The sequence below is a fragment of the Rhipicephalus microplus genome, chromosome 1 (genome assembly GCF_043290135.1).
Source record: "Rhipicephalus microplus isolate Deutch F79 chromosome 1, USDA_Rmic, whole genome shotgun sequence".
NCBI lineage: Eukaryota > Metazoa > Arthropoda > Arachnida > Ixodida > Ixodidae > Rhipicephalus > Rhipicephalus microplus.
The window spans coordinates 73794458-73817558 of NC_134700.1; the positions used below are offsets into that span (position 1 = coordinate 73794458).

Consider the following 23101-nt stretch of genomic DNA (forward strand, 5'->3'; position numbering starts at 1 on the left):
TACATCGCCATGCACTCCGTATACGGTGGTCATTCAGTTCTTTGAACTTGCCTGCTGCCGTAAATAGAACAACATTTTGTTTCTGCAAAAGTGCTGGCGATCGACACAGTTCAACGTGAACAAAAAAGTGACAACGAAACTAAAATCTCACCTCACATTGCCGTGTCCCACCTTGCTTGCATAATTGCGAAGCCAACTAGTGGACAGAAAATATGGTAAATTTTTAAGGTTTTCTATCGTTATATTGAACTAAATACTGTTTTTCTTTTTATTTTTAAGTTCGATATAATATATAGATTCGACTGTGATGGTAGAGCCCGCATTGCTTGTTCTCTGCCTGGAAAGAAGTGCCGTTGAGCTTGGACTATTTTTATTTCTCGTAGGTGGAGCATGCCGACGAGATGGGTAGTACAACATCTGATGGTCTGCTCAGGGGCCACGCCTACCAGGTGGTGTGTGCCCGAGAGGTGGCTTCTACAGATGTGCCTTCCTGGCAGGAATTGTTCCGCAACCGACCGCAGCTGCGCATGCTTTGTCTGCGCAATCCATGGCATCATCAGGCATCAGCATGGACGGGCATGCTGGGTCATTGGTAAGAGCAGCACTTTCTCCTAAGCAGGGACTCTTGGGTGAAAGCAGCAGTCTCAGAGAGAGAAAAAGAAAAGCAAAAGAAAGGCAGGGAGGTTACCCAGGTAGAACCTAATTTGGTCCCCTATGCGAGGAACGAGCGAAGAGAGAAGGAAAAAGAGGCAAAGTAATACACTAGCACACATAGCAGCGCACACCACGCTCAAGTGTACACGCACTAACCCCATGCTTGCTAGTTCTGAAAATTTACACCAGAGCTGTTGAGTGTTGATATTAAGGAGTACATGTTGCCACCCTAAATTTTCGCAAGTCCAACAGAATTGCCATGTTTTTGAGCATAGGGATTTGCTCCATGGCAGACGCCTTAAATTTTACTTTGCAGTGTCTGTCAAAGGATTCAACATACATGGCAAATGCTAATGTGGACTTCATTGTTTGCTCAGTGGGGTAATTAAAAGCACTGCTTAATTGAAACAGTCATGTGCTCAAATTCACTCTGCATGCTTTCAGGTGGGTTGATTGTTTTGAACATTTCTTTTTTTCTCTTCAATGCAAGCCTTTTTTCTAATACTGCTCCAAATTTGGTTTTTCATGATGAAAATTGTTTTTCCTGTAACCTGCTCCAAATTTGGATTTTAGTGCTGCAAAAGTATTATTTCGCTGGTTCGAAAATTGCTCCAAAATCAATTTTGGAGCTCCAGGTCCGAAACCGAATTAATTGAACCTTTCCTTCTGCCACATTTATCATTTTTCATTAATTCACATTTACCAGTATCGGACCTGAAATTCGGGCAGGTGTTCTGAAAAGTGGGACGTCAAAAATTTTTCGCATCCAAAATTACAAATGTGCATATATATTGACGTCTACAAGGCAGATATGGAGCTCCATACTCGAAGGAAGCACACCCTCTCCTGTCAAAACAGTTATGCTTCCAGAGAATTTGGAAGAAGTGTAGTGGCTGAGGAAATACAGTCAACTGCCAATTTTTCGGACCTTCTAGGGAGTGAAAAACCGTCCGAAAATTTGGGCAGTCTGAAAAAATTTATGCAAGCAAAAAAAATGCATTATTTTACTGATAATTTTCACTGCAAGCAAAAAAAAACTCACGATTTTGCTAATATTTCTCCATGCAAGCAAAAAATGCTTCATTAATATTTTTCGGATCAAGAGGGTCAAGGTCGAAGTGCCAGACTTCTGGAACTCTGCCAAAGCATCAGTGGGGTGGCTCTGAAAAGAGCCGTTAAAAAAAAGGCATGCAGCCGACAGCGGGTGCCGTCAGGGCAGCCGGTGTTAGAGCTGCAGTAGCTTGAAAAACTTGATCCTTGTTTGAACGGTGTTGCGCTTGCATGTGATCACATTCGCCTCGATCTGAGCAGGTCATGTCATCACTGTACATCGATGACAGCGTCATCAATGCTCGCATCAATTCGGCGGTCGTAGGTGGCGCAGGCGTTGGCTCCTCTTTTTCGACATCAGGGTCATCTGAATCCGCCATAACCTGACTGACTATTTCATCGTCGGTTAGCTCTGCACAGAAGTCGAGCTGGTTGTCAGCATCGACGAACCGCTCAAAAGTTATTTCCGTGGACATGGAAGCACCAGCAGAGCGGAGGTTGTTGATAAGATTGTCCTTGAGAAGGCACAAGTCAGTCGCGCTGTCGCTTTCTTCAGGCAAGTCTGCTGCCTCTGTGTCGAGTACGAAGCCCGCGGGGCGAAAGCAGTTACGAAGCGTGTCTTGCGTTACTGCCTTCCATGCGTCCACAAGCATTCCGACAGCAGACCGAAGGTCAACACTGTATGTAGCCTTTCCCGTTTTCTGAGCACAGCACCATGCGGTCGAGTATACGTGAACGGTACAAAAGTTTCAGATTACGGATAATGCCTTGGTTCATCGGTTGGAGGATTGCAGTCGTGTTGGGCGGCATGAATTCCAGCTGGATAGCCTTCAAGTTATTGATGTGACCATGAGCAGCGCAGTTGTCAACGAAGAGCAGAACCTGTCTGTTCTGTTGTTCAAACTTTCTGTCCAAGCTGCGGACGTAACTCTCGAACAACTGCTGCGTTACTCATGCCTTTTTGTTGGCTTCGTATAACACTGGCAGTGTTGCCCCTTTAAAAGACCTCGGGCTCTTGGACTTCCTGATTACTAACAAAGGACGTTTCTCGCTGCCAGACATGTTGCTGCCGACGAGAACGGTCAGCCGTTCTTTGCTATGCTCACCACCATGGCATGCGTCACCAGCAAAAGCGAGTGTTCTTTCATGCAGCAGCTTGTAAAACAAGCCAGTTTCGTCGCAGTTGAAAATGTTGTCAGCAGAGAACTGCTGCAACAAAGACTGGAGTTTTTCACTGCAGTACTACGCAATAACTGCACTGTCGACGGCGCCGCTTTCGCCACACATCTTCTTGAACTTGAGGTCATTCCGATGCTTAAAATTTCTGAGCCATTCATCACTGAACTTAAAATCCGAGATGTCCATTCGAAGCGCGAGAGTTTCCGCTTTTTGTTTCAAGATGCAGCCCGGAACTGGCAACCGCTTGGCAATCATTGAATTAAGCCACACGACGAGAACGTCCTCAAGCTTTGGATAAACACGTTGGCTTGCATCCATTTTTTGGGCACCAGACGGTTTATCAGCCGCTTCCAAGATCTTGTCTTTGTTCCTCGGGAAATCTGAAACTGTTTGCTTAGAAATGCTGAACTCCTTGCTCACGTCAGCCTGCGATCGGCCACTCTTCACTAACTTAATTATGGGGGCTTTCTTCTCTATCGTTAACCGACGGTACTGTTTTCTGCGCTTCGATGCCATCAGCGAGGACGACGAAGGCCGAGTGGGGGCCATTACAGGCAAGCGAAATCCTCACGATATGAACAAAGGAGTTTGCTGACGAGCGTCGAAGCACCTAGGCTTAGCGTTGCATTGCACACTTCGCACGATCGCACAACCACGCACTAGGCCAGCCAAACACCATGTGGGCTGCGTAAACAAACGGCGCGATTGCAGGCGACAGTGCCTCGGATACTCCGGAGGTGGCGCTGGTAAACATTCAAGATAGCCGGCGTGGCCAGACCAAATCGGTGTGCGACGGTTAGTTCTAGTTCGAAGTGGTAAAACGTTTCGCGAAAGCGCTGAGCGGGAAGCCAGAGTGGCACGCACGAGCACAAGCGCTAAAGCGAAAGGAACTTTATTGGCGCCAAAAAAATTCCGGGTGGATAGTTTCGATTGTCAGCGAAGCACCGTTGCACGATAAACACGGCCAGTGTTATGAATCTCGAAGGCCGTGTGTTTCTCCACTAACGATCAACGAGTACAAGCAACAGATGCCACCACAGTAGACCAGCGCGCTCATTTATGCGATCGTAATCGCATGTGACGCAGTTGTGGTGGTTTTCACTGGAGGTCAGTGGTGATTACCGACCTTCCGTCGTGCCAAAAAGTTCAGAAAAATAGACTCCGAAGATTCGAGCATCTGAAATTTCAGACTTCCTTATACATTGATTCTATGAGGCTAGTGGCGGTGCCGCGAAGATGTCCGAAAAATCGGCAGTTGACTGTAGCATGTTTGTTATTCGCATGTAAAGTGTTCTTGGCAACAGCTTGGTTGCTGCACCAGATCGTGTACATTAGTACCATTCGGCCTCTGCACTGCCTCATTCTTGATAACACATCTATGAAACACCACCCAGCCAGGGGTTTATCAACCTAGCCCCGCCGCGGTGGTCTAGTGGCTAAGGTACTCGGCTGCTGACCCGCAGGTCGCGGGTTCATATCCCGGCTGCGGCGGCTGCATTTCTGATGCAGGCGGAAATGTTGTAGGCCCGTGTGCTCTCAGATTTGGGTGCACGTTAAAGAACCCCAGGTGGTCGAAATTTCCGGAGCCCTCCACTACGGCGTCTCTCATAATCATATGCTGGTTTTGGGACGTTATACCCCACAAATCAATCGGGTTTATCAACCTAGCCAAAAGAAACTTTCATGTTGTTATCTTATAAGAATATGCTTAGGAATAACCTCTAACTGGTCTTTCTTCAATTTTGCTTTAAAGTACACTCAAACTTCATTATAACAAAGCTGCATCTTACACAAAACTAAGTTCATTTTATCCGAAAATTTGTTGTAAAGATATATTTCTAACACTGTATCTATTGCAAGACTGTTGTTCACTTGCTTCATTATAACCTATATTTCCTGATATCCAGGTGTGTTATATGAAGATATGAGTGTATTTGCAAAATATTTCATACGATTTGCATTGACACTTCGGTATTAGAATTCCCTTCAAGCCCAAATTTTCGCTATTCGTGCAACCCTGTTGTGAATTAACGTTACACATGCAATCACTTACAGGTCAGCCGAGTGGTCCAGTCTCTCAGAACCAGAAAAAACCAAGCTTGGCATCCGCCCGTCTGATGAACAGGAATTTTGGTAAGTCGAGATTACTCAACAAACGCATATGGATGCGTGCTGCGCGTGCGTTCATGCGTTGCCCAGGGACCGTGGTGTTGCGCAGCGAAGTTCAAGATTGTACAGTAGACTCGCGATAATTCAAACTCTGATAATTCGAACTTTCGGTTAATTCATACAAAATTCAAAATTTTGGTTGGCTCGCTATGCTTTCAATGTATTTAAAAGCCGCTTAATTCAAACTTCGTCATTCGGTTAATTCGTACTTTCTGCCTGTCCATACCGGAAAATTTCTGCTGATTTGCCGGCAATATTTGAAAATTTGCGTGCTTATGATTATCATAATTGTCTGATATTGAAAAATAAGCGCCTTAAAACTTCAAGGGAAAAGGTTTTGCCACGCAATCATTTCTCAGCATTCCGCGCCGCGGTGGAAAAAAAAAAGAAAAACAAAAACGGCCCGGTGGTTACGAAGCTGGCTCGCGGCTTATCTCTGCTTTTCCGGCGTGCCGGTGGCGCCGGCCGACTCCGAAGCACGTGACCTGCCCACAGAATGCGTACAGGTCTGCCCGTCTTTCTTACGTGCTGCGCATTTTTCGATCGACCATGTCACCGCGAGGAAAATATCGGACACTACCCCTAAAAGAGAAATTGGCCGCTATCCAAGAAGTCGACGCTGGGGTAAAGAAGACCGAAGTGGCACTGAAGTATGGAATAACCAAAAGTACTCTCACAACCATTCTGAAAGCCAAAGACAAGCTGCAGAATAACGCGAGCCGCTTCGCTCCCGATCGGAAAAGGCTTAGGGAAGCTGCGTACCCGGATCTCGAAAACGCCGTGCTTCTTTGGCTCAAGCGCGCACGGAGCTCCAATTTACCGATAAATGGGCCAATCCTACGAGAAAAAGCTGAAGAACTTTCCTTGCGCTTGGGAATTGAAGATTTCAAGTGCAGCGATGGCTGGATTTCTCGGTTCAAGAAACGCCACGGTCTCTCCTTCAAAACAGTGAGTGGTGAAGCAGCAGTGGTCGATGAAGCTGTTTCTTCTGACTGGCGGCAGACTAGACTTCAAAGCCTGCTGCTTGAATACTCCCCGGCTGATGTATATAATGCCGACGAAATGGGGCTGTTTTTTAAGTGCCTGCCCGATCAAACCTTGTGTCGCAAGGGAGAGCGTTGCACTGGCGGAAAGCTGAGCAAAGAACGGTTAACCGTCATGGTTTGCGCCAATATGGACGGAAGTCACAAGCCAAAACTCTTCGTTGTGGGCAAGTCAAAGCGTCCCAGGTGCTTTAAAGGCATCCGAACGCTCCCAGTTGCATATGACGGAAACACGCGAGCCTGGATGACGCAAGCTTTGTTCGAGGGTTGGCTCCGCAAACTGGATGGGCAAATGAAGCGAGCGAAAAGGAAAATTTTGCTCATTGTTCATAACTGCCCTGCGCACGGCGACGTGGAGGGGCTGGAAGCAATTCGCCTTGAATTTCTGCCTCCTAACACTACAGCTGTCCTCCAGCCCCTGGATCAAGGGGTAATCAAATGCTTGAAGCTTAATTACCGGAAAACACTGCTAAAGAGAATGCTGATATGTATGGACAATTCCATGCCTTACAGTGTCACACTACTCTCATCGTTGGGCATGCTCGCCGACGCATGGAATGCTGTCACATCAGCAACAATAAGGAACTGCTTCGAGCATGCCTTCCGCATACCTGGCTGCAGCATTGCCACTTCATCTGACTGCTTGCAGACTGAGGGCGACGATGAAAGCCAAGTGCTGTCTGCTCTAAAAGCGCACAACATAGCTGCCGACCGCGACAGTTATGCAGCTACTGATGATAACCTGTGCGTGTGCAGGGAGGACACACTCGATGACTTGGTGGCAGAGGTGCTGCCAGCACAACACAGCAGTGAAAGTGAAGAAGAACCGGAAGTGGAAAATGTGACAACTGCACAAGCTTTCCAGTACATTGCTAAAGTGAGAAAATTTCTGACAACAACAGAAAACTCTCAGAATCAACTGGCAGCACTTACTGGCATCGAGAGCTTTGTGCTAAATGCGCATGTGGCAAATAAGCAGTTGACCATCCATGATTTTTTTAAAAGGTCTAGTCAGCAGTAGATAGTCAATAAACTTGTTGACCATACATGCACCGCTCTCTGTTTTTGTGTAGTTAGGATCTAGAGATGCTTAAAAGTGTGAATATAGATGTCTGATCATAATTTGTGCTGTCACCTTACCCAGAGTCGCATATATGAGAACTTCTGATAATTCAAACAGCCTGATAATTCAAACAAAATCCAGGGGTCCCTTCGAGTTTGAATTAATGAGAGTCGACTGTATGTTCAACAACAGTGGCAACGACAGCATTTTAATGAACTCAAGAGAACTCGTGATCCAGATTTAATGCTGCTGATGATCTGGTTGCCATTAAAGAGGAGAAAATAGGCCGGAGGGGTCATGTGATGTGCAGGACAAATTAGGAGGGAGTCATTTTTTTTAATATTGCGGGTTTTACGTACTGAAGTCGGGAAATGGTTATGAGGCATGCCGGAGTGGAAGGATCCAGAAGTTTCGACCATCTATTCTTTAACCACTGATTCACCGAGACGGATGGGAGGGGGCAGTAATATAAAAAGCCATCTTGTGATGACAAAATAGAGAGGTGCACTTATTACATAAATACAATGGTTAAACGAAGAAATAACTCTTTCTAAACATAAAGGAATGCATGTATGGACTGTGCCTAAAAATGTTTCAATTGAATGTAAAAGCGAACTGTGGCCCTTGTGTACTGTTATATGTAAAATATCATGCAGTATAAAAGTGTCACTTCCAATCAAACTGTAAGTAGCATGTCTTTTTTGTCCTGTTATGCAGGCTTGCCTTTCAATGTAACCATCTTGTCGATACAATGTTACTGGCTAGGCTGGATCTTACTAGACTCAATCCCATCAAAAGTTTTTCAATAAATTTTTTTTAAAAAGCACTTGTATTGGGACAGAGTAGTGGTTGTACTTATTCATCATAAATTGCGATTTTCGCACTACTTAGGGCTGCTCGGAAAAAAATGATTCAAACCAGAGATGGTGTGTGTTCTACTCATTCATTCATCGTAGCCTGATTGGGGTACAGTGAATGCGTTAACACATCTCATGTTTTGCTGGTGTTGCTGCTATTAAAAGTGCTATTTCTGTGGTTGTGATTAATTATAAATTCACCTATTATGACCAGTCAAATTGAAAAGATCTCGTGAAGGCTATTTTCAGGATTGAAAGAAGGAAACCTTGGTACCGTGGAATGGGATTGGCATGGACACAGTAATACCTCATTAACTTGAAGTTGTGAAAATCGGGGAAAATTTCAAGATAAATTGATTTTCGAGATGAGCAAACTTATGCTAATTGCCGGGAAAATGACCACATTTCAGAAAAATTCCTACTACTTACCGGCTCTTTAGCGGCAGTTTCTAATCTTTCTTCTCGTGCATATTTTAAAGAGAAGAAAACAAAATACAAGAGACTTTGACCGGCTGGGTTTCGCCGCACTGCCATTTTACTTATCAGAGCAAAACTGCCTAATGCTCCTCTACTTTGTGGTCGTACTCGGGCCTAGGAAGGCGTCCTTGAGCTGCTTGACGCATCACGTCAGTCAATCTTGCCCGCCGCTGCACTTGACCTTATTTTGAAGCCATTCTATCAACGCCGCTTCAACATCCGGAAACTTCAACCCTCGAACCAGCTTTCACTGGCTGGAGAAGCTCTGCTGAAATCTATCGGGACCCCTTCTGCTTGTTCTTTAGCGCTGTTGATAGCGTGGACAAAGGGATGTTGATTATGGTACTGTGCGATGTTGAATTACTGTTCGATGCTCAATTTAGTTCGGCCTCCTTTCTCCACTTCTTTAATTATGGCAATTTATTCTTTACCATCAGTGACTTGCACTGCTTTGAAGCCATGCTTGTTGCACCCCTGCTAAGTTCCTGCTCAGCAGAACATTCGTGCTGCGTGGTTTGCGCGGATGAACGGCAATCACACCTAAAGGAATATCATGCCCTGCACACAGAGAACGATACGAACTACGCCAAGCGTAGGCTGAAGGCATCCCTGCTCAGTGCATGTGTCACATGACATCCCACAGGGTTGCTTGACAAAGTTGATAAGTCACTGGACTGAGACTTCGCGTCCTCCGCGTTTCCGAAAGCATCGACGTAGTGGCAGGCACAACTAGATAAAAAAAGAAAATTGGCAGAGTTCAGGCGTGGCAGCATCACGCGAATCTTGTGAAATGGTCCAGCAGCGGTTTTTTGATTCCATTCCCAGTCAAGCTTTCGAGTCATCTGCCATTTGACCCAACAATACTTCGAGATAAAGAGAAAAATATACCTAAGACGTGTAGGAAAATGTTCGGTGCTGTGGAAAGTTTCTACTTAGCCTATTTTTGGACATATGCAAAATTAAGCAAATTAGGTATTATTGTACATAGCAGAATCTTTGCTGGATGTGGAAACAAAACACCAAATTGACTTCACAGACGTTACTGCGTGTATTTCAACAAATGTACATCAGTTATGTCCGAGTTTAAATGAAGTGGATGTAGACAGGGCGTTTAGTGAAAAGGCATATGTTCGTTAAGGGCAACCTACAGGGAAAGAGAGGCAGATGTAAGGTGGTTAGATGCAATTGAGAAGTGTGCTGGGATAAAGTGGTGGCATCTCGACCAGACTGAGCATTGCCAAAACATCGGAGATTCTATTGCCCTGCACTGGGCTGATGACAACTGCACACATGTTCCAATAGCGCTTGTGACAAGAAGGTCCATTGAGTGAAGTTATGCCAGAGAAGTGGAAACCAGTGGCGTTAATGCTCCTGCAGGATTCCCTTGGAAGACTTTGCGGGGGCGTTCACGGATATGTGTGTGTGCTATGTGCCAGGCCGTGGTGGGTGGCGAGAGGAGAGCTTTCCGGGTGAGTGGACCGTTGGGGAGCGTGGCAGTGCCATGGATCGTGCGGGTGGCTGCATCAACCACCGGTCCAGCTTCCTTCGCAACCCACAGGTGAGCCTGCTCATCCTTCTTTATTTCTATATTATAATGATGAATGATTTTCTTGACGTCGTGTATAGTTCTGGCTGACAAAAAAGTTCGGCAGAATGCATGCACAGCAGCAGTTGATATCTGCCAAGCTCACAAGGCAAAATTGTGCATCATGTACATAGCTTAGCATATTGTATTTACTCACGCATTGAACCCACTCGCATAATGAACCCACCCCCCGCTTTGGTCCAATGGATCTCTTCATTTTATTTTTATTTACATATGATAGTCAGTGCTGTTGACGATCAAAACATTATTAAATCAAGCCATTATATCACAAAGCAGTGATGCAATAAAAACAAAAATACTTTAACAACCATGCTGAACAGTTGCGAGCAGCGCAAGCTCTCACGATTTCAATAAAAATTTTTAAGTTGCGCCGCTTGTGGCAGGGTGCCATCTATTGAATGCGGGAGAAACCTCTTTGCTTATAGAGCCATGCGAGCACAGCGGCAAGAAGACAAAGCAAAAAACAAAGTGTGGGACCTCCGAGATAAGGGTTGCGCGACATAGCAACACTCCATGCGCCCGTCATCTCGAAGGCCATACAAAGCGCAACCGCGTCAACGGCGCGTCGTGCACCCGCATCGTTTATTGTTTTTGTTGTCGGGCTCGCTGTATTGACCGTAGTTGGGCACCTGCTGTGCAGGACGCATTTGGCTGGTACGAGATCTACACGGCTGGTTATAACTTAAAAGTTGGTCGAGCATGCACCGTAGCATAGAACCGAACTTCGGCGTCAATCTGGGCGCGTTCGTTACAGGAGAGAACAACAGCTTTGGGCTACAAAAACGATTCGCAGCACATCTTGCAGGCCAAGACAAGGAAAACCGTCATGCGAAATTTACACTTTTATAACTCCCTTTACTTTTTTTTTTCCTGCGGAATGAATCCTCCTCCTAGATGGGCGTCAGCTTTTCTAAAAAAAAAAAGGTGGGTTTATTGTGCGAGTGAATACGGTACTCTCCTTTCTGAAAAGTGTGTGAGTATAAGTACCCATGAGAGTGAACAGGCATAAGTATGGACTTGAGTGAGTACATATCGGTGTGAGCACACTCGAGTGTGGCTGCGAGTGTGAAATAGAAAACAAAAATGAGGCTGAGTGAGTACTCTCTTGTAGTGCCGACCTATAGTAATATAAAAGGCGAACTGCTGATTTTAGCAGGGATCTCGGTCACTGTGGTGGACATTTAATGAGAAAGTGAAACGTTCATTTGGTATTGAAGTGTGTTTCATGACAATACACAATGTGTGGTAGCTTACGAAAACACTGCAGTATAATGAGGGAGAACTAGTGAATTTCAGTGATCAATGCATCCTGTCACTTTATAGTATTCATCATCGGCAAGATAATGCATGCACTTCTTCTGTATAAGCAAGATGTTGATATGCAGCATGCCACTTGTAGTGGCTAAGATGCCGTGGCAAAGATAAGGTAGACTTGTAGACATATTTTGGTAAAGCTGAAACCCGCAAGGGTATGCCAAAAGTTATCCATCCAATATGTGCAAAAACTTTTGGCATTTTGTGCCACAGAAATTTGGCAAGCCTCGCTACAGTAGACTGTCATTATAAAACCTGAAGGAACCGTGAAAATATTGTAACAAGGAGTATTTAATAAGTGAACTCCGGGTGGGCTAACACTGCACACAGTGCGCAAGGATGCAGGACAAGAGGGCTGTTCAGACACGGCCCCACAACAACATCGTCGTCTTCATTCCTTCTGCGTCATTTCTGCACCAGTGCCTAAGGTGCCTTTCTATACCCGTGACATTACCCCGGGCGGCAAAGCACCGCCCCGGTGCCTGCTGTTATTAGACGGACGGGTCACTGCGATAGGGCTTCAGGCGAGACACATGCACAATGTCGCTTCTGGATGCAACAGTAGGGTTCGCGGTTGGAGAAATTTCATAGATGACAGGTGCGACTTGGCGCAGAACTCGGTAAGGCCCAACGTATTGCGATAAAAGTTTCTCGCTCAGGCCGACACGACGGGATGGCAGCCACAATAGCACAAGAGAACCCGGAGAAAAATCGACATCCCTATGTCGTCTGTCGTACTGAGTGACTTTTGGGCTCTCTGGGACAATGAGAACCTGGTGCGGGCTACTGCACGTGCGATCAGAGCACGGGAGATGGCATCTTGTGCGTAGGAAAGTGGTGGATGGAAGGTCATGCGTAAGCAGGGTATCGAAAGGTAGTAAGGGATCACGGCCAAAAAGAAGATAAAATGGTGAGTAGCCGGCAGTTTTATGATGGGACGAGTTGTAGGCGAAGGTTAGGAACAAAAGGGCAGTGTCCTAATCGGTGTTGTCGTCAGAAACATATATAGCAAGCATGTCCGTCAGTGTGCGGTCGAGGTGTTCAGTAAGTCTATTAGTCTGAGGATGGTAAGAAGTCGTAAAGTTGTGCCGCGTAGCATAGGATCTAAGGAGGTCGTCAACCACACCAGACAGGAAGCAGTGGCCACGGTCCGTGAGTAGGTGAGAAGGAGCGCCATGCTGAAGGATGATGTCATAGAGTAGGAAATCTGCGACGTCCGTTGCGCAGCTGGTCAGTAGCACTCGAGTAATTGCATACCGAGTGGTATAATCCGTAGCTACTGCTACCCATTTTATTCCCGTTGCTGATGTTGGGAAGGGACCTAACAAATCCAAACCCACACGATGAATTGGCTGGGCTGGGACTTCAATAGGTTGAAGGTGACTGGCAGGAAGAGACGTAGGCTTCTTCCGACGCTGGCACAGGTCACACGCTGCAACGTAGCGGCGAACGAATTGATAAAGGCCCTTCCAGAATACCCATCTGCGCACCTGATCATAGTTTCTGGAGACTCCTAAATGTCCGCTAGTTGGGTGTTGTGGAGTTTTTGCAAGATGTCCTTGCGCAGATGACGTGGGACGACGAGCAAAAGTCCCGCGCCATCAGGCTGTAAATTGCAGCGGAACAAAATGTTGTCTTGAAGAAAAGATAGACTCAGTAAAGGGTCTTTATGGCCGAATTGAAGGCGGTCAATCATCGATAGCAGCGATAGATCTCGGCGTTGTTCGTCGGCTATTTGCAGAAAATCCGTTATGGCTAGGATGTTGGCATCAGCTTCCAACTTGGAGGAGTCAGGTGGACCAACAGGATGTCGAGATAAGCAGTCGGCATCACTGTGAAGCTTGCCAGACTTGTACACTACAAAAAACGTGTACTCCTGCAATCGCAAAGCCCATCGCCCGAGTCTTCCTGTAGGATTCTTAAAAGTTGACAGCCAGCAGAGCGCATGGTGGTCTGTGATGACTGCGCACGTGCGTCCATATAGTTACGGATGAAATTTTGCGATAGCCCAGGTGAGAGCCAGGCACTCTCTCTCAGTAATTGAATAGTTCCTTTCCGATTGAGAAAGTAGGTGGCTAGCATACGCTATGACACGGTTTGTGCCGTTCTGCGTTTGTGCCAGTATTGCCCCTATGAAATGGCCACTTGTGTCAGTGCGTAGCTCCGTTCAAACGGCTGGGTCAAAATGAGCCAACACAGGTGGTGATGTGAGCACAGAAATCAACAATGCAAAGGAATGTTCTTGGTCTTCACGCCTGGAAAAAGCCACATTCTTTTTGAGGAGATCCGTGAGGGGCCGAGCGATTTCCGCGAAGTTGCTGACAAAACGGCGGAAATATGAACAGATTTCTAAAAAGCTGCAGACTTCTTGCGTGGAACGTGGGACCGGAAACTCGCGCACCACGCGGACTTTATCAGGGTCGAGTCGTACACCAGTAGCGTCAACAAGGTGGCCAAATTGCTTTATCTGACGGTGCCCAAAGGTGCCCTTAGACGCGTTAAGCTAGAGGCCAGCACTGCGAAAAATTTCGAGGATGGCCGACAGACGTGGAAGATGGCTTTCGAAGGTTGGTAAGAGAACGGTGACATCGTCTAGATAGCACAGGCACGTCGACCATTTAAAACCGCGAAGGAGGGAGTCCATCATGTGTTCAGAAGTTGCTGGCGCATTGCACAACCCAAAAAGGCATGACTTTAAATTGATAGAATCCGTCGGGTGTTATGAGTGCCGTCTTCTCGCGGTCGCGATCATCAACTGAAATTTGCCAATGTCCAGGGAAGAGAAATACTTGGCACCATCAAGGCAGTCAAGCGCATCATCAATTCGAGGTAGAGAATAGACATCCTTCTTGGTTATTTGATTGAGATGGCAATAGTTGACGCAGAACCGCCAGGTGTTGTCGTTCTTTTTAACAAGCACAACAGGTGATGCCCAAGGACTGGAGGAGGAGGAGGAGGAAGAAACTTTATTCAGAGAGAAAAAAAAAAAATTTTGAAATGCAGGCAGTTTGGTCGGGCCCTCAGTCCAGGGCTCCGCTGGCACGAGCGGCTCGCTGGACCTGGTCAAGCAAAGCTATTTGGCTCTGCTTGTCCTCGTCCACAAGCCATGCCTCCCACTGCCTGTGAAACATGTGTGGTTGCTTCGTGATGTGTGGGCTGTCGATGTGTGTGGGCCTCTGGGTGCACTCCCATGTTATGTGGCTGAGTGTTGGTACTTGTGAACACCACGGACAGGTGTCTTTATATCTTGCGGGATATATTCTACTTAGATGGTACAAATTGGGAAAGCTATTGGTTTGTATGCATCTCCAATCCCTGCTTTGCTGGCTATCCAAGTCCTTATGTGGAAGCCCATATTCCTTTCGTTGCTTCCTTTGTTGGAGGAGGATGTCACGCGAATTGGAAAGAGGTTCAACGTCGTGGCCTGCCGTCGCTCGGTTGGTGATGCCTCGAGCTATACGGTCTGCCACGACGTTCCCCTCCAAACCTTCGTGAGCAGGACACCATATAATGTGATGGTCTCCTGTTATGGGTTTATTTAAGAATTTATACGCTATTTTAGGTAGCGTTCCTCGGAGAAACATTCGGCATGCCGCCTGTGAATCGGAGAGCACAACCACTGATTCTCCCCTGATTTCTGCGTTGGATATGGCTATGGCTATTGCTGCCGCCTCTGCCACTCGTGTGAAACAAGTTTTAACCGACGCCATTGTGGTGTGATTTTGTGCTACAATTGCCACTACATGTGACCCTTTGCTCGCTTTACTTACGTCTGTAAAGACGGCTTCTGAGCTATTCTGAAATGCTTTGCCAAGGACTGGTTGAAGGCTCTTTTCACGTCTTTGTCGAGCATTTTCTCTACTTCCTTCTGGATTATTTGGCGCTCTGAATGAGACACACGGTAAGGACACTTATGAAGGGGACTGGCGTCGCCAGTGTCGATACGGTGGGCTATGACGCTCGTGCGGCCCAAGGAACGGTCATCAATATAAAAAATGTCGAGGTAAGAAAATAGAAGACCACGGAGCGCTTCAACTTGGCACGGGCACAGGTCTTTTGATATAATTTTGTCTAGGAAAGCTCTTTTCTGTGCAGCTACGACAGGTTCAGCTACGGTCTTGATGCCAGGAGTGAGAGATGAAATTGTACGTTGCTCCAGAGTGGAGAGTTCTGCTAAGGCAATACCTTGAATGACCTGTGTCGACACGGAGAAGTTGAGGACAGGGAGAAGCGTCTTGTTGTCGCTAATCCTCACTATAGTATGAGGAAGTATGATGTTCCGGGAAAGGGTCAGGTCAATGAGTGGAGCTGCCAAGTAGGTGCCATCAGAATCGGGTGGGAACGGCGACATATAAATGTACACAGCGGCCTGAGGCAGTATTCGTAGACACTCCACGGACCGTAGCCGTGTGCGAGCTGCAGAAGGCACATCAGAGTACAAAGGCGACTCTAGCTGTAAAGTGCCGGTTGAACAATCGATGAGGGCTGAATGCGCGGTCAAGAAGTCAATGCGGAGAATCACATCGTGTGGGCAAGCGTCTAGAACAGCGAAGAGGACTGAAGTGTGAAGGCCGGCAACAGTGACGCGGGCAGTGCACATACCAAGAACTGATGTTCGGCTGCCGTCGGCTACTCACACAGTCGAAGACATGGCAGGGGTAAGAACTTTTTTCAGGCGGGATCAAAGACATGAACTCATAACGTATATGTGGGCACCAGTGTCTATTAGAGCTGTAACGGTCAGGCCATCGATAATAACACCAAGTAAATTTCGTCTGGAATTAGTGGTCGGTAGAGGTTTTTCGGTCCAAGTTGTCAATGCAGCGTCGCCTCCAGGAGCTGCATCTGTAGTTTCCTGAGAACTACCCAGAATACGCCGATGACGGGGAGCGACGGCGTTGATAGGAGCTGGGCTGGCGACCCTGAGGTGACGGCGAGCGGCTGGACCGGGTTCCCTGGATGACGACATCAGCGTAGGATGGTTCGGAGCGTAGCGTAGAACGGCTAGGTGGAAGGTCCTGAAGGTGGTAATCGTTAAAACGAGGTGGCGAATACTGCGAAGGTCCTGAAGGTGGTAATCAGCAAAAGGAGGTGGCGAATACTGGTCACGATCCTGTCGGTGGTCGTCTAGAAAACGTTGCCCGAAAGACGATCTGTTGCGAAAGTGGCGGGAAATGTGGCCAACGCGATGGCAAGAGAAGCATATCGGTCGATCATCTTGTGTGCGCCACTCAGATGGATTTCGGTAGCGCGATGAGAACCGATTGACGCGGCAGCAGCAACAAGTGGGGCGGCGTGGTAGTGAGCGTTAGGATTTATGGAATGCGGTGTGTGGCTTGAGTTTTGGGGAACTAAGACGCCTATGTTGGCAAACTCTTGTCGCACAACAGCCTGATTAAGAGATATTGGGGCCGAGTTGTCAGGCACAGGGGGTTGATAAGCGGAAGGAGCCATGGCTTCCAGCTCCTGGCAAACAATTCTTGTGATGTTTGGAGGATTCACGAATGAACGTGGGGCCCCAGGATCCTCGCTGGAAGAAGTCGCAGCAATGTTCGGGAGTCGGGAAAAAGGTTGAGTGATTCTCCTGCTTTTGGCTTGTTCGAACCGCCGACATTCACTGGCAATTCAGTCAATGGTGGTACAGTTCTTGCATATCAGAATGTTGAAGGCATCGTCGGCTATGGCCTTCAACACATTGCCGACCTTGTCCAGTTCGGTCATGTCTTTGTCGGCCTTCCGACACAAGGTGAGCACGTCTTAGATATAGGTGACGTACAACTTGGTGGAAGATTGAAGTTGTGACGCGAGTTCCTGTTTGGCTGCCATTTGTCAAGCTACTGAGCATCCAAACAAGTCGCGAAGCTTCTGCTTGCACACGTCCCAAGTCGTCAGGTCTCGCTCGTGCGTCTCGTACCTGGCGCATGCAGTACCTCGCAGGTAAAGGATGATGTTGGCCAGCATAAGTGGCTCATTCCACTTGTATTGCTTGCTGACGCGCTGGTATAAGGCCACCCACTCGTCGGCGTCAATTGTGTTGGTGTCGCAAAATGTACCTGGCTCGAGAATGTAGAAAGGGATCACAGGTGACGGAGCAGGCGTAGCTTGAACAAACGGCACACTGCCTTCAGGCACCGTGGCTGGGCGAAGCTGACATCTGCTTTGGAGATTCAGAGTCGGAATGTTACCCAGCTTTTCCACCAAAAATATGTAACGGGGAGTATTTAATAAGTGAACGCCGGGTGGGCTAACACTGCATACAATATGCAAGATATGCAGGACAAGAGAGCAGTTCAGACACAGCCCCAAAACAACATCATCGTCTTCATTCCGTCTGCGTTGTTTCTGCACGTGTGCCTGAGGTACCTTTCTATACCCGTGACAATATGTTTCATTTAATAAGAGTTGCACTTACTAAGAGATGAATAAGGCTGCAAAATACAAGCAGGGCACCATTCGTGTTAGAGGCAGTTGTTTCGTTTAAGAGATATCCATTTACTGAGATTCTAGTGTATAAAGAGAGAGGAGAAGGTGAAGTGGAAAGCAGGGAGGTTAACCGGGAGTCGACTGTATAGTACTAGTCACTGGTCCACCAAGAGTGGAGAAGGGAACACATGGGCGGGAAACACCTTTTAACTTTTCCGGACAGACATAACCAGTTATTCAAAACTGTAGAGATTCACCCAGTAATCAGCACTAGGGCTGCATGGTTTAGCTTTGCTGGTTAGCAATCTGTATCGAGTGTTTTGGAGGTGGTCTTTTTGTTAGTGTTCTTTTGCTGCCGCATGTGCCATACAATGTCATTGCCTTCACTGTTGTCTTTAATTATTCACCTTTGTATGGGGGAAAATAAGGAAGGCTCTAGAAGGAATGCAAAGAAGCAAAGCCGCTGGTTAGCTGGTGAGGATAAGGTAGCAACGGACCTCCTGAAAGATGGTGGAGAAGTTGTGTTAAAAAAAGTGGCCAGTGGCCACCTTATATACCAAGTGTCTCTTGACAGGAAGGGTACCAGAATCTTGGAAGAACGCCAACATCATCTTAATCCATAAGAAAGGAGACGTCAAGCACTTGAAAAATTACAGGCCCATCAGTTTACTGTTCGTTCTCTATAGACTACTTACAAAAAGAATAGCTAATAGAATTAAGGTGGCATTAGAGTTCAATCAACCAAAGGACAAAGCAGGATTTTGTACAGGCTACTCCACAATAGACCATGTTACTAACAATCAGGTAATAAAGAAATGCACGGAATACAACCAACCCTTATACAGAGCTTTCATAGATTATGAGAAGGCATTTGACTCAGTCGAGAGATCAGCAGCGATGCAGGCACTGCAAATCAAGGCATCAAGGAAGCCTACATAAACATACTGGAAAAGATCTTCAGTGGATCCACAGCCACCTTTGTTCTCCATAAAGAAAGCGACAGAATCCTAATAATAAAAGGCGTAAGGCAGGGAGACGCGATCTCTCCAATCCTATTCACCGCGTGTTTACAGGAGGTTTTCAGGGCCATAGATCGGGAAAAGTTAGGGATAAGAGTTAATGTAGAGTATCTTACTACCCTGCGATTTGTTGACGATATTGCCTTGATTAGTAACTCAGGGGACGAATTACAGCTCATGATTTCTGAAATGGACAATGAAAGCAGAAGAGTAGGCCTGAAAATATGCACAACACTAGAGTAATGTGCAACAGTCTCAGTACAAAACACCACTTTGCGAGAGGGGGAGAGACGCTGGCAGTTGCAAAGGAATTTGTATTCTTAATATAGGTAGTAACCGCAAAGCCAAGTCATGAGAGTGAAATAACTAGAAGAATAAAGGTGAGGTAGATTACGTTCGGCAAGCATTCTCAAATCATAAATGGTGATCTGCCTCTAACCCTCAAGAGGTAGGTATATAAGAGCTGCATTTTGCCAGTACTTGCCTAGAGAGCAGAAACCTGGAGGCTTACAAAGAGGGTTCAGCTTAAATTGACGATGACGCAGCATTCAATGGAAAGGAAAATGATAAGTTTAACCTTAAGAGACAAAAAGAGAGCAGAGTGGATCAGGGAACGAACCGGGTTTCATAGTTGAAATCAAGAAGAAGAAATGGACATAGGCCGTGCATGTAGCATGCAGGTAGGATAATTGCTGGTCATCAAGGGTGACTGACTGGATCCCCAGAGAAGGAAAATGCACGAAGAGGAGACAGAAAGATAGGTGGGCCGATGAGAATAAAAAGTTTGCAGGCATAACATGGCAACAGAAAGCACAAGATTGGGTTGATTAGCAGATGATGGGAGAGGCCTTTGTTCTGCAGTGGCCATAATCAGGCTGATGATGGTGATGATGTAAGGTGGCAATGACTTTTTCAGGCTTCCACGCTTTCTCCACGTTAGCCACAGGCACGGCCTTGCGAAGCAATTTGGGAAGTCGGTGACTGCCATATAGCAGCCTGGTGGTGCAAGTGTGGCAGAGGTGCAATGGTAGCTATGGCATCATGCTACGAGCTGCATTTGCTTAGAGCTCGGTCGCAGTGGTGAAGTCTCAAAAGTTGGGGGTCACTTTCAGGTCACCTTAGAAGAGCCAGGGTAGGGGCCAATTGGGGGCACAAAGTGTAAACTTTTCTGCATGACAAGAAAACGAAATCGGCATGTGCTGTGCGTAGAGTATCCTATAATTAACTAGAAGACACTCTGGCCCTGCGATCGTTCAGCAATCATAGTAATTATGGGTAGTAGATAGATTTGCCTAGTCTTCATGCTTGCTGGCTTCAAAGGCATTTGTGGCTTCGTTTATGGCTGTGTTTTGGCTTTTCTTTGAATAAAAAAATGGACTTCGTTTGCAGATTTTAATCAGTGAGCATGAAAAGGTCAAAGTGGTGAGCGTAAATGCTAAACTTTTGCTGAACTTAGTCTTGTGGCAACGTGGATTCAGGCCCATGGAGCCGTACAGAGCTGAAAGAACAAAGATTAGGCAAATCTGTGTACTATGCATCATTCCCATGCTGGCTGAAGTACTGTGTGTTGCAGCTTCTATGAACACTAGCGCCAGAGTTCTTTCTAGTAAGTACTGTTGAAAACTCTATATTCCAGGTCGTTCTTCTTCGTCAATTATGTTTTTTCGTAGCGTGCAAAAAGTTGTCACCTTAGATAATGTCAATGTCATGAGGTGTGGCGTATAGCACTGGATTGCGCGTGCAGGCTTCAAAATTCATATAATTACTTTGCAAGCTATATCGTTAAGATTTGGTAGATGATATATGCATGTTCACAGAAATCAGTCCCTCGGGGTATCTCAGCCATAAGGTTTCGTGTTGGTACCCCTTGATTTATATCGGAATGTGTTCTGTGACAGAATCTACTGCATATAAAGTTCAGCAAGGGGAAGAAAGAAAAATCGTTATAACACCACAAAATGTTATGCAATCAGAATGTGTGTTGTAAGCAGATACTTTGTTACAAGGTTATACTGTATTTCAGCAAGAATGGAGTGTCTTTAGGTTTTAAATATATCTTAGACAGACTGATGCCTGTCCCTGTGACATGCTTTCAGTATTGAAGTGAGAAACTGTGGACTCAATGTTCCGAGCCTTTAGGCACAATCATTGAGCATTAAAATGCACTGAAAGAAATTTGAATGCTTGCACACCAACTGCTCTCTTAGAAAAAGAAGAAAACACTTCATGAAGCTTGTATCTGTCACAGCAGTCATTCAAGTGCAGTGCTGTAGCAGACGGTAGCAATATGTACCAGCACGCTTTAATCCGGGCTGTTTGCCTAGCTCCTGCTAGGCGGTGTGAGCTTGGAAAAAAAAAAGTCCTTTCATACTATTTCTTCGATTGAATCCAACATCGATTGGTTTGAGCTCAGCAGTACTGTGGGTGTTGTCACGCAGTATCGCTTGGACGTGGTGGAAGACGGAACGGTGGCTGTGCTGGCCTACCTGCTACAGGACAGCTCAAGTGTGGAGGGATCTACGGGGCACTTCGCCATTGGCATGCACATCATGCAGGTGAAGAAAATACTGGAGGAAAATTCTGTGCCAAAATGTTGATGGGCAGTTTAATAGAATCCACAATGGCCTTTGCAAGTGCTACCGTGCGAAGACATAGAAAATGTCTATTTATACATTCTCATTCGCTCGCATATTCTCAGATTCTGCACACGTTTGCTTTTGTAGTCTAGTATCCACCAGGGAAGCCTATCTTGTTTCCATAGTGTTCTCCGCACATATCATCTGCCGAACCATGGGAGGGAGTTTTGTAAAATTTAATCTTATAAAGCAAAAAATGAAAAGGCTTTATTTTTTCTTGTCAAAAGTAAATCAACCCAATTGCCTTAGAAAACAAAGGAACTCACAAAATTTTGTGACATTTTGACACCCATATGGGTCCCTGTGATTGCTTTCTTATAAGATTCACGGTGCTAAGAAAGCAACAAAAAAATCCACGCCTGAGAACCTGCGGCGATGGTTAGTCCAGTGAAAACAAAAATCTTAGCAGAAGCTCTGCAACACTTTTTTTAGCATGGTCAAAGAACGCTGCCAAGTTGTAGTCGAGGCTTTTGAGAATGTGCAAGCTAAACGTTATTGCACAGTGTGCAGCCTCAAATTCAGATATAAATTGCTCCCTCGTTTCTCTAAAGATAGTGCCATATACCTAAATTACTGCGTCGTATATCCATCTGCCACAGTGGTATAGCGGCTATGAAGCTCAGCTGCTGAACCGAAAGTCGGGGGTTTGATCCTGGCCAAAAGAATCGCACTTCAGTAAAGCTTACGGCGCCCTTCACTACAGCATCCCTCATGAATTATATCGTGGTTTTGGGATGTAAACCTTAGATATTATTATTATTGCGCCATATGCCCAAAGTCTATGCTCATTAGTTTATTTAAAGGGACACTAAAGGCAAATATTAAGTCGTTGTTGATTGCTCGAATAGTGGTCTAGAAACCTCATAGTGGTACTTTTGTACCAAGGAAATGCTTATTTTGAAATAAAATTGCATTTTTGTTGTCCATATCGCGTTAGCACATTTCAAATTACCCAACTCAAGAGAAAATCTTTGTCACTGTTGCCGTGCACAGCATTGTCTTGCTTTACTGCGCTGTTGCTGACACCAAAAGCAGCAGAGCGAAAATAGCGTGAGCCACAGCAGCAACAACGGCCATTGAATAATTTCCTGCCTTGGTCTCCAAGATGGCAGGCTTGCTTGGTTCGACTGGACCCCGCTAGATGATGTGGCCTGTCTAGTTTAACCAGGCGAAAACTGAACTTTTTAACCACTCGCGCCATTTTTCATAGTAAGGTTAAGTAGTTCTTTTTACAATTAAACAGAAGCGAACAAGCAGCATTTTGTTACGTCTCTTTATGCTCGGAATGTTCTTTATTTAGTGAAGCAAGTTACATTAATAGTGATTAATTTTAGGCGATAAGTCTGACCTTGTCAGGATCATATTGCGGACGTTCTACTCGCAGCACATGTGTTCTCGTGCATTTACATTAGTTTCTCAGTAAGTAGGGCACTGCTGTTGATAATATTGTCGTTTTAGACAGTGCCATACATCGAGCTTTCACTCTGACTTAAATTGTTATTTTCCTTCAGTGGTTTTTTTAAGCATTGTGTGCTGCATTGTTGACATGGGTGCTGCAAGAGGCCCCCTTGTGCCCATGTGCATTTACTCGCAATTACCCTGAAAGTAGGT

The 23101-nt window shown here is 46.0% G+C and overlaps 1 protein-coding gene across 4 annotated transcripts in view; it reads left to right on the forward strand.

The window, feature by feature from the left end:
- Positions 1 to 23101, forward strand: part of LOC119178704 (calpain-5) — a 100575-nt gene that overhangs the window by 38578 nt on the left and 38896 nt on the right. For 3 of the 4 annotated variants that reach the window (XM_037429933.2, XM_037429935.2, XM_075878507.1), the window contains exons 6-9: positions 384 to 592; positions 4939 to 5016; positions 9870 to 10050; positions 21293 to 21409. In XM_037429933.2, coding sequence (XP_037285830.2) covers positions 384 to 592; positions 4939 to 5016; positions 9870 to 10050; positions 21293 to 21409 — 585 coding nt within the window. The remainder of the gene's footprint in view (positions 1 to 383; positions 593 to 4938; positions 5017 to 9869; positions 10051 to 21292; positions 21410 to 23101) is intronic. The other variant, XM_037429934.2, reaches the window with a different exon arrangement.